Here is a 12,730-nt window from a genome sequence, read left to right on the forward strand (position 1 = left end):
AATCCTTTTCCTTCTCCATTTTCCCCACAGTCCTTCTAGTTATCTCTTTCCAGATTTCTTCAGGGATCTCCTCTTGATGGATCAGGTGATAATTTTTCATGCCTTAACATAGTTCCTACCAACACAGCTCACTGGAGTAAAAGGCTACACGTTCCTAGATAAGGGATATTTTAGCACTAGTCCCTGAACTTGGCATATAGTCATTTCAGAGTTGCCCTGAATTCTTTCAGGATAAGTTATCAGAATTTGCCATATATTCATTCTATTATTGGGCGTATATATTCAAGAACTCCATGGCAGACAATTATTTTTAATGCTCATCACTCACCATATTTATGGGATCAACTGGTCCAATGCTGTTTACATAAACATCAGTTTCAATTACAGTGGGCCTCACTGCAAAATACCAACATAAAGAATGGTCAAAAATAAGATCAGAGGTTGTGTTAAGTAAATCTTAGCTTTAAATAAATCTTCATAAATAACATTTATCATTTAAATAATAAAATATTCTTCATTAGGAAATGAAGAAACATCACCCATTACAAAAACACAAATGTCTTTTGAACATTTCAGTTCACAAGTCAATTATGTATGTAAAAGTCAACATTTTTCACTAAAAACATTTTTTAAAGATTATTTTTTTTTATTTTAGAGAAACAATGAGCATGAGCAAGGGGAGGGGCAGAGGGAGAGGGAGAGGGAGAATTCCAAGCAGACTCCATGCTAAGTGTGGAGTATGACTTGGGGCTTGATACCGGGACCATAAGATTATGACCTGAGCTGAAATTAAGAGTTGGATGCTTAGCCAACTGAGTCACACAGGCATTCCTAAAAACATTTTAGCATACAACATAAAAATGTTATAAATATCTAAATCCTTTATTAAAATTAAGGAAATTAATTTAATAATTAATTTGCTAGATAATTTGCTCTCTGCAATATGCTAGGATTTTAGAATTTGAATGAATATTAGTATCTAAGTATTACGCAATTCTACTTAATGCCTATCAGTTGTGTGCTTGTAACTGTTCAACAGCCTTTCTTCCATAGTGGATCCGGGAGAAGCCCTGATTTGTAGCTTTTGCCGATACCCATGGGTAAATATTCCCACAATGGCTGGTTTAAGGATACAAATGTGAAGTCACTGAATGCAGAGTTGGGATAGTATCTAATAAGTAGCTATCGTGAGCTGGTATAAGCATGCTCTAGCACCAATGGGACTCGAAGCATGGTTATGAGGATTAAAGGAGAGAATGTAAAGTATTTACCTTTAAGTCTGATTCTGATTCTTATGAGGAGCTTCATAAATATTTGTTCTTACTTCTTTCTCCCCTGTTAATAACATTCCTTTAAGTGGTTTATGTTGGCTTCAAACTTAGGTGCATTTTATTTAAATTTCGCAGAGTATATTGTATAGATATTTCTATGGATTTCATCTATTATGTTGTGTATATTACCATTTGTGTTTTCCCAGTCCATCTTAAATGGTATATACTTAAATGGTATATACTGTATATCAGTATGTTTATAGTCTGTCAAAATGTGTAGTGCAGATCAGCCTTTTTTATCAAATTATCATTATCAAATGACACGATTTATGAATACCTGTAATACTGCCATATTAGATGATGATTTTTTGTTTATTATGAAAAATATTTTCATATAGTTTGCTTTATTCCCCTGTCCCACCAAATAGAATATAAAGGGTTCATTTATTAGCTTAGCAAATACTTATTAAAGAGTGAATGTAAAGGGTTCACAATGTTGACAAGAAGAAGAAAACTATTTTTTTATGAAAAAAAAGTCATATCTCAGAGAGATTTATTTAGAGATGATGCAAACAAAAGAAAGCAGATAAGCCTCCTTGAAGATTGAAAGTTTCTATAATAAAGGGCATGTTTAGTAACACTTACTCAGTTCTCCTTTATAGACTGTATCTGATTTCTTATTTCTGGACTAATATTTATCATTCTTAAAATTCAGACACTATGTTTGACCTGGAAGGACACACTTGCCCCTCTAACATAGTTAAGCCTGCCTGTTAGAGTCTCTATTCAGCCCCAAGTCCCCTGTCTTGGAAATTTCCAATCTGGCAGATTACCGATGCTGGCAAGAATTCAGTGGAGAACTTGAGGTATTTTGAAAAAAACAGTATATAATTTTACAATATATAATATATTATAAGTATATATATATATCCTTTTGCAATTATAAAACAAATTACACTTAGAAAAACATTAAAATATTTGCATAGTTTGGTTTTCTTCAAGTAAAGATTTTATTACGTGGTATATATACGTTATTTAGTTAAAAAAGTAAATAAGATTTGTTAAAAATAGCTTTGGTATGCAAAAGTATAGGTCTCTAGACCTACACAATACATGACAATGTAATTCAATCTGCTAGACAACAATTAGATTTCTTAAATAAAAGTATGTCATGTGATTTATAGCAGGCTTTATAATTTAACTTAGGCTGATGACTTCTGAGATGAATTCCTTTAATTGCCATTTATTTTTGATTGTGAATTGAAGCCAATAAATATCAGATAATTATGCTAGTTTTAGCTAGATTTATAGAATGGATTTTATGAAAGCTAATTAATAAAAAAATAGGTTTATTAGTTCCATTTGTAAGTATATTTATTTCCAGTTATAAGCAATTAAGTGCAACGTACCAGACTTATTTAATTAGATTTTTTTCAGTTCATCTGATAAATCAACAAACACTGAACACCTCTTTATTGCATGATAGTAAGGGTTGAATACTGTCTATGCAGATAAATAAATGATACCTGGGGGCATTTTTATTTATAGGTCATACTTTTCACATTTATAGTATAGAACGTTTTAGATATGAGTCATCTATCCTGGTTTCCTAATACCAATATTTCCTTAATCAACCATGAGACATATATATAATATTAGGAAAATATAAACTCTTGCATTAGGGCATGAGCCACATTGAAATATTTCACGAATAACAGAAATCAAGTTCATCTGCGATAGGATAAAAGAAGAATCACATTACTGAGTCCAATGTAGAACATTGCTGTTGATGAAGATATTCAATAAATATCTTAATAAATATATATTTGTAAACTATAAGTATGTCCTTAATTATTATGTACTCCATTTTTTAACTTGGGACTGCTGGTATTTCATCTAGTTCTTTAAACTTCAGCCCCAAAACGTGAGGAAGAATAAGCCTGAAAGTGAACTAAAATATGTCAGATTAATTTTAAAACACCAGCTAGAGATTGTATGCTTCAAAATATATACTAAAGAGGAAAACAACAGAAAACTGTCATTGTTCCTTAATAATGACTCATTACCACTTTTATTGATTCATCTACGAATAATACTTGTGGCTGAAATCACTTAAATACAGGCTTCTTGGTAGAGTGAGTACATTTTCTTAGCTCTATAATTTTGTCAATACAAAGTTTGTTCAATTGGAGGATTTTAATAATATTTCAAAAAGAAAACATCAGATTTCATTCAAAAATAAAAAAGGACACTAAAAAGAAATTGTCATTCCAGGCTCATTAAATGATCTTTAGGATGAAGGCAGAGATTATGTTTAATTCTTCAACGCACATGGAGATGAAAGATCTCCTTTTTTGTGATAAACAATGATGGGAAAAAAGTATTACCATAACAAATCACATTTTTGAGAGATGGAAAGGAGGTAGAGAGGACACTGGATTATTTTTGCAAGATCTCTTTCTGCATTGTGATTCTAAGTACTTTGCTTTAAGTATCTCAACAGAATATAAGATAAACTCTCCGTGGGAGGGAGTGAATATAAGAAAGAATGGACATTATGAGCAACTTAAAGAAAATGCAGAGAACAGTAAGAAGAATCAAAAAAGAATTTAAAAAGAAGAAAGCAGTGAGATCAATGAAGTTTCCACACTCAACTTCCACATAGCTAGGGCAAAATTGAAGACAGCCAACTGTAGAAATAGGTAATCGGTTTTTAATCAGAAGGTACAAAATAAAACAGATTTTAAAAATACTTTCTTCATAATTATGTTTAACCATGCTTTCTTAGATGACATAGTCAAATTACTCTAAGATATCTTTAGCCGATTATGTAGCTTCTGGCTCACTTTTGTATATTAATTCAGATTAATTAATTAAGGGTAATTAAAAATTAACTCAGGTCAATTAAAATCTCTAATGCTAGAATGTAAGTTTAACAGTCTTTTCTATTGTAACAGAATAGGCATTAAAAAAAAAAAAAGAAATAGCCCCACTGATTTCTATATTACCATTATAACACACAGGTTTTGAAAGAACCATAACCAATATGTTTTTCTTGCCCTAGAGTAGACAGCAAGGTTTCTCAACCCAAATATACCACTTTGGGTCCAGATACTTTTTCCCAGGCCTTTTTAACAAGGAAATGTCAACTAACACTCACCATCTCCTTCTTCAGGTTACATATGGACACATAGATATTTGGATATATATGGATAACAAGGTACATATGGATATATAAATTCTTTTTTTTTATAAACACAGTGAATTTTAATTAAGCAATGAGTTACATAAGATTGGGAAAAAAGTAGACTAAATATCCAACAGAGTATAAAAAATTTTTTAATGGACTGTTCACTTGATGAAATGCCTGGCAACTTTTTTTTTTTTTTTTTTTGACTTCTAAGTTTCTATGTCTATTTTTTTTTTAATTTTTTCAGCATAACAGTATTCATTATTTTTGCACCACACCCAGTGCTCCATGCAATCCGTGCCCTCTACAATACCCATCACCTGGTGCCCCCAACCTCCCACCCCCCACCCCTTCAAAATTCTCAGATCGTTTTTCAGAGTCCATAGTCTCTCATGGTTCACCTCCCCTTCCAATTTCCCTCAACTCCCTTCTCCTCTCCATCTCCCCTTGTCCTCCATGCTATTTGTTATGCTCCACAAATAAGTGAAACCATATGATAATTGACTCTCTCTGCTTGACTTATTTCACTCAGCATAATCTCTTCCAGTCCCGTCCATGTTGCTACAAAACTTGGGGATTCATCCTTTCTTTCTTTCTTTTTTTTTTTTTTTTTTACAGCTTTATAAACATATATTTTTATCCCCAGGGGTACAGGTCTGCGAATCGCCAGGTTTACACACTTCACAGCACTCACCATAGCACATACCCTCCCCAATATCCATAACCCCACCCCCCCTCTCCCAACCCCCTCCCCCCATCAACCCTCAGTTTAAAACCACCATGAGATATCACCTCACACCAGTCAGAATGGCTAAAATTAACAAGTCAGGAAATGACAGATGCTGGCGAGGATGCGGAGAAAGGGGAACCCTCCTACACTGTTGGTGGGAATGCAAGCTGGTGCAACCACTCTGGAAAACAGCATGGAGGTTCCTCAAAAAGTTGAAAATAGAACTACCCTATGACCCTACAATTGCACTGCTGGGTATTTACCCTAAAGATACAAATGTAGTGATCCAAAGGGGCACGTGCACCCGAATGTTTATAGCAGCAATGTCTACAATAGCCAAACTATGGAAAGAACCTAGATGTCCATCAACAGACGAATGGATAAAGAAGATGTGGTATATATACACAATGGAATACTATGCAGCCATCAAAAGAAATGAAATCTTGCCATTTGCGACAACGTGGATGGAACTAGAGGGTATCATGCTTAGGGAAATAAGTCAATCGGAGAAAGACAACTATCATATGATCTCCCTGATATGAGGGAGAGGAGATGCAACATGGGGGGTTGAGGGGGTAGGAGAAGAGTAAATGAAACAAGATGGGATTGGGAGGGAGACAAACCATAAGTGACTCTTAATCTCACAAAACAAACTGAGGGTGGATATATAAGTTCTTAAGTGCAATACAATACTTTAGTCGATAGATTCTGATACACAAAGCCTGAAACCATACTATCACAAATTCTGGATAGAAAAAAAAAAATGCCTCCAAAGAGCTCTTCAACAGTTAAGTAATTTATTACTTAACCAAGCTACTATGCATGGTACATATGTCTACTTAAATTTAAATAGAAATTAAATTAAAGTAAAAATTTTTTCTCTTAGACATACTAACCATATTTCATGTAGTCAGTAGCCAATAACCAATATCAAGTATTCAATATACATACATAAGAGAATTTTAATATATATATTTAATTATCTATTTTAATATAATATAATGCAATTTATACATATATTTAATTATATATATATATATATATACACACACACACACATATATATATATATATATATATATATATATATATTCTTTTTTGGAAATGTCTTCTTAGAAAAATAGAAGATGGGCCTCTCATTCTATAGTTAAACTTGTCTTTAGGTACCAGACTTAGTCACCTGCTCCCGCTCCTATATCTGGTGGGAGAGGGAGGGTGAGAAAGGAAATTAGAAAGGAACAATGGGATCTAAATAAACACAAAAGAATACTACGCAGCCATTAAAAAATGAAATCTTGCCATTTGCAAGAATGTGTACGGAACTGGAGGGTATTATACTAAGTGAAATAAGTCAATCAGGGAAAGACTATCATATGATCTCTCTGATATGAGGAATTTGAGAGGCAGGGTGGGGGTCATGGGCAGAAGAGAGGGGGAAAAAATGAAATAAGATGGGACCAGGGAGGGAGAAAAATCATAAGAGACTCTCAATCTCAGGAAACAAACTTAGTTGCTGGGGGGTGGGAGGGGAGGGATAAAGTGGCTGGGTTATGGACATTGTGGAGACTATGTGCTATGGTGAGTACTGTGAATTGTGTAAGACTGATGATTGACAGAAGCAAATTATACACTATATTAATTAAAAAAAGAATTAGGAAAACAAACAAAAAACAAACAAACTAAAACAACAACAAAAAAGGAATAATTACACTAAAAAAACAAATAATAGGCAAGGGGGAAAATCAAGAGAATGTAAGTGAGATAAAGAGAGAACTCAGAGAAAAAGTGGCAAGCAGAAGGGAGGCAGATTATGATTGATTAGCTTACATGTAACTGAAACCCATGCAAAAGAAAACTAAAGCAAATGGAAGAGAATCAAAATTAAACACTAGAGTGGAAGGAAGGAAGGAAGGGGAGAGGGAAGGAAGGGGAGAGAGAGGGAGGAGAAGGAGAGGGAGGGAAAAGAAAGAAGAAAAGAAAGAAAGGAAGGACAGAAAGAAAGAGAGAAAGGGAGAGAGGGAGGAAGGAGGGAGGAGGTAGCAAAGAAGGAGAGGGGGAAGGAAGGAGGGAGGGAAGGATGGAGGCAAAGAGAAAGACATTGCACTTTTAAAAGACCCATCAGTTACCTAGAATAAAAGTTACTCAAAAAGAACAACTCTGAGATAATTAGTGTTATTAATATAGTATAAGTATTCAACTGAAAAAAATATTCAAAAGGTCTCCAGGAAGAAAAGATGAAATAAATTATGAGGGCAAAAGAATTGGATTGGCATCAGATTTCTCAAAAATGATATGCAAGCAAAGAACTTTGAAATAGCCTGATAAAAGGAAAACAGTGAAAGAAAGCACAAGCCATATGCAGCAATCTGTCCTACAAGCATCAAGTCAATGGAAAAAAGTTTTTGAGATATAGAAACTTTTTGGTAAAGCTACTAGTTTAAGACAGGACTGGAAAAACTTCAGAAAAAAGACCAATGGTGAGTATTTTGACATATGTCAAGGCAGATTAAATACTAAAACAAAGACTGAAACAAGAGACTGAACCTAATTTACAACTGTTATAATTCCTGTAAAGCAGAAAATATGTTGACTAAAAATAATACAGCAAAAGAGAAGGAAACGATAGAAAAAGCTCACTGCTCTGTGCACAGTAGGTGGGATTTAAAGGATACCAATGACAACTGATAATCAAAAGAGCAAAAGGTTAAAAAAAAAAACAGGGACTAATGCCATTGGGAAAGTTAAAAATATGAAGGAAAACTAGAACAAAAACATAAAACTTTCAAAGTACTAAACTAAAAGTATTATTAAATGAAATCCAAATAATCCACATCTCATGCAAAAACAGAGCAAATATAACTAAAATATTATGGAAGTGTTGCGAACAAACCTATCAGTCATAGCCACAAATGAAATGGAATTAATTTATCTATGAAAAGAAGAAGATGTTTTCATTTTACCTCAGAAAGTAAAACCTAATAATATGCTGCATACAGGAAGCACAGCTAAAATGAAGCAATTCATGAAGGCAAAAATTAATGGGGAAGGCAAAAAGATACCAGACAAATAGAAACAATAAGAAGCAGCAGGAAATGATACTTCCAATGACACATAATTTAAGTCAAAAAGCTTTAGATGTGACAATTAAGGTCTCCTTTTTAATGGTTAAAGCCATAAGTAATTATGAAGATATTAACCAAGATATTTCTAAACTAAATAACAAAGCAGCTACTTTTATGAGGTAAAATCTACAAAAGAAGCAAGAAAAATGGATAGGAACATGATAAAAATTTAGAATGAGAAGAAATCATTAAATTCTCAGGTCAAAAACTAGAAAAACAAGAAAGAAGTAATACAGAATAAAATACAATGAAGGTTATAATAAAGACAAGATAGCAATTACAAGGAAGTTAATAAAAAAATGGTAGAACTCATTAAGAAATGGGATTCTGGGCTTTGGGAGACATTAACAAAGTAGAGGAAAACACTATTTTAATTTTCTTGGCCAAAAAAAGGGTCAATAATATAACATATAAAGAAATTACAAAAGCAGGGGCACCTGGGTGCCTCAGTGGGTTAAAGCCTCTGCCTTTGGCTCAGGTCATGATCCCAGAGTCCTGGGATCGAGCCCCGCATTGGGCTCCCTGCTCAGTGGGGAGCCTGCTTCCTCCTTTCTCTGCCTGCCTGTCTACTTGTGATCTCTGTCTGTCAAATAAATAAATAAAATCTTAAAAAAAAAAGAAAAAGAAATTACAAAAGCAGAAGTAAAGTTTGAAGCAGAAGAAATTTTTTAAAATCCTAAGAGACTACTTTGAAGACTGCTTTGCAAATAAAATTGAAAACATAGATAAAAGCGACATTTTTCTTAAGGAAATACAGATTACCAAAATTCATCTTGACAGAGTATAAAGTATAAAAACAATTTCCATAGGAAAACAAGGTGATTATTTCAAAAAAAACAAGAGATCTGAATGATTTTACAATGGAATTCTTTCAAATCTCCAAAGACCAGCTGTCAATAAAGTTAAATAAATTGCTAGACCTTTGAGAATAAATGAAAACTCCCTATCATGAAACAATTATTAAAAGAATATCTAAGAAAGATGAAGAAAGTACTCAAATACAAAATGAAACATGAATATCATTCATGAATACCAATGCAAAATACTAAATAGTACATTAGCAAACAAAATACAACACCTCATTAAGTATACACTACATCATGGCCAGGGAGGCTTCACTCTAGGATGCAAATTGTTTCAATTAATATAATATACCATATTGATAGATATAAGAAGGAAAAAAATTCATAATTATTTTCAGAAATGTTAAAAATGCCTTTGACAAATTTTAATACCAATTTCCTGATTTAAAAACAAAATCAAGGGGCACCCGGGTGGCTAAGTCGATTAAGTGGCTGCCTTAGGCTTGATCACGATCTCAGGGTCTGGGATCAAGCCAGGCATCAGGCTGCCTGCTCAGTGGGGAGTCTGCTTCTCCTTCTGCCCCTGCTGCTCCCTCTGCTTGTGTGCTCTCTCTCTCTCTCAAATAAATAAATAATATATTTTTAAAAAGATTTTACTCAAAAAAACAAATAAATAAAAATTAAAAATAAACAAAATCAAGAAAGTTGAGGGAAGATTTCTTAATGTAAATCTTTGTAGGACAAAACATTAGTCATTTCCATTAAGATCTAGAAAAAGGTAAAGTTACAATCTCCACCATTACTCAGTATTATATTAGAGATATTAATAAATGCTAATAGATAAGAGACATCAATTTGTTGCATATGAATAGGTAAAGAAAAAAATTATCTATTATCTTGATAGCATATTTCAAAAAGTCAGATAATGCTTAAATCATAAAAGGTTAGTAAGCAGGAGGGTGGTAAGGTATAAAATAAGCATTCATAAATCACTAAGATTGATACACAAATCTAATAACCAGTAGAGGACATAGCTGAGAAACTATCTTTTACAGAAGGGAAAAAAATAAATACTTAGGACTCAATTTTAAAAATGTGAAAAACCTGTATGAGTAAATCTTTAAGATATTCCTGAAAGATACAAAATAAATATGAAGAATTGCAAAGACATGTTCCCATATTCGATGAACAATGTTATGAAGATTCTGATTCTCCCAGAGTTAATTTACAAATTTAACACAATCCCAATAAACATACAAATTTTGTGGGTTTTTTAATGAAGCTAAATTTATTGTTAATAAAGCCCATATATTTTATGAAAAAATGTAAAATTAGGGTTCCTGGGTGGCTCAGTCAGTTAAGCAGCTGGCTTTTGATTTTGGCTCAGGTGATGATCTCAGGGTTGTGAGATGGAGCCCCATGTAGGGCTCAGCACTGGGTGTGTCAAGCCTGCTTAAGATTCTTTCTCTCCCTCTCTCTGCTCCTCCCACTCCCTCTCTCCCTCTCAAAAAAAACCCAAAACCCAAAAAACAAGCAAACAAAACAAACAAACAACAAAACAGAAAAACTGAAAGAAAAAAAGAAAACAAAATGAAATCACAAGGTGGAACTAGTCTTACAAGACTTAATACAAAATGTTTTAGCCTCAATGTACTGTTTAAGCTCTATTATTAATATAGTGTAGTGACAAATAGAAAAATAGATGAGAGAATGGAACAGAAAGATCAGGAATAACCAAAGTTCACAAGAAAATGTAATATATGAGAAAGTGGGTGTCTCAAATTAACGGAAGCAAAAATTGATTTCTTTCATAAATGATGCTTAGCCAACAGAAAAGCCACTTGGTAAAGATAAAAATTAGATTCATACTTCATACCATAGAGTAACTCCAAATGGATTAGGGAATTAAATATAAACAAATAAAACGATGCAAGTACTAAAAGTAGACATGGATGAATTCCTCTCAAAGTGGAATATAACCAGTAATACTTGAGCCAAACTGTATTAAAAGTGCATAAAATAACCATTGAAGGGGCGCCTGGGTGGCTCAGTGGGTTAAGCCGCTGCCTTCGGCTCGGGTCGTGATCTCAGGGTCCTGGGATCGAGCCCCGCATCGGGCTCTCTGCTCGGCAGGGAGCCTGCTTCCTCCTCTCTCTCTGCCTGCCTCTCTGCCTGCTTGTGATCTCTCTGTCAAATAAATAAATAAAATCTTTAAAAAAAAAAAATAACCGGGACGCCTGGGTGGCTCAGTTGGTTAAGCAGCTGCCTTCGGCTCAGGTCATGATCCCAGCGTCCTGGGATCGAGTCCCACATCGGGCTCCTTGCTTGGCGGGGAGCCTGCTTCTCCCTCTGCCTCTGCCTGCCATTCTGTCCGCCTGTGCTCGCTCGCTCTCCTCTCGATCTGACAAATAAATAAAATCTTTAAAAAAAAAAAATAAATAACCATTGAAGGAAATAGGGAAGATAAGAACTTAAGTTTGTTGAACAATGTTTTAATTATATTCTGTAAAACTGAAGATGAAAATAATTGTACTTGAGTATTTTATTCCAGTTAATTTATTTTCATTGTCAAATGGCATGTTAAATTTTTAGAACTACATTTTATATTTACTGGAATTGAAAAAATAAGAAAATATACTTTGGATAAATCAGAGCCAGGTGTCTCACTGTTGACAAAAGAAATTACAAATAAGGAAATAGGAAACAGTAGAATGAACCCCATGGTGTTTAGTTCGGAAGCAGAGCTGTCAGTATGAACTCATGGTTTACAATACATGTAAAAAGGGATAGAGATAGAAATATAGATAACTGTGAATGTGTTTGTAGAACATATATTTTCTATTTCTCCTCACTGAAGTGGTTAAGAAGCACTAACACCCAGTATTAATGAATATACCTACTGCCCTGATCTTGATTTCTAAATACCTTAGAGAAATGGTGAATTTCACTTCTTGGATCAAGATGAGCCGGGAATATCTTATCAACTAAAAAGTAAGGATATGATCAGAAAATGATGGAGACACATGAAGGGACACAGAAGCCAAACATTTGGAAGTTTCAGTGCCAAATTTATTTTGATCACCAAAATAATGATAGTAATGGGTTATAAGCTATAAAGTAAAACATATATATAAGTCTATACTGAGTATAAATGAATAAATAAATGGAGGATAAACACAGCTCTTCCTTATAGTACAATTACAAATATTATGCATAGAAGGAGTGATGATAATAATGAGTGATGATAATAATGATGATAATAATGAGTTTGCCACTAGGCAAACAACACAGTAATAAATACTGTTACAGATAATAATCATTGATGGATAATGGACAAACATGGGCTGAGAAATTTTTACATAGTTGACTATCCTCCTGACTATACCTCCTCACAACATATGTATTAATCTAGAAGGGGAAAAATAATAACTTTACAGTGGAGAAACCTACATGAAACCACACTAACCAAGTGTTAAAATTAATACCACTAGTAATAAGATATGCTAACATCATGTACCTCCTAATACAACACACTGAAAGGGCACACCATCAATTCTGTGTTATCCTTAGCAAAAATGTATCAACTCAGTGGAGTAATGAAAATACCAAACAAA

At 33.6% G+C, this 12,730-nt stretch overlaps 1 protein-coding gene across 1 annotated transcript in view; it reads right to left on the reverse strand.

Annotated features, from left to right (window-relative positions):
- Nucleotides 1-12,730, reverse strand: part of GABRG1 (gamma-aminobutyric acid type A receptor subunit gamma1) — a 71,170-nt gene that overhangs the window by 39,400 nt on the left and 19,040 nt on the right. Inside the window, exon 4 of the mRNA XM_047719211.1 lies at nucleotides 329-396. Within this exon, the coding sequence (XP_047575167.1) occupies nucleotides 329-396 (68 nt within the window). The remainder of the gene's footprint in view (nucleotides 1-328; nucleotides 397-12,730) is intronic.

Source organism: Lutra lutra, chromosome 2 (genome assembly GCF_902655055.1).
Source record: "Lutra lutra chromosome 2, mLutLut1.2, whole genome shotgun sequence".
In the NCBI taxonomy this organism is placed as follows: Eukaryota; Metazoa; Chordata; class Mammalia; order Carnivora; family Mustelidae; genus Lutra; species Lutra lutra.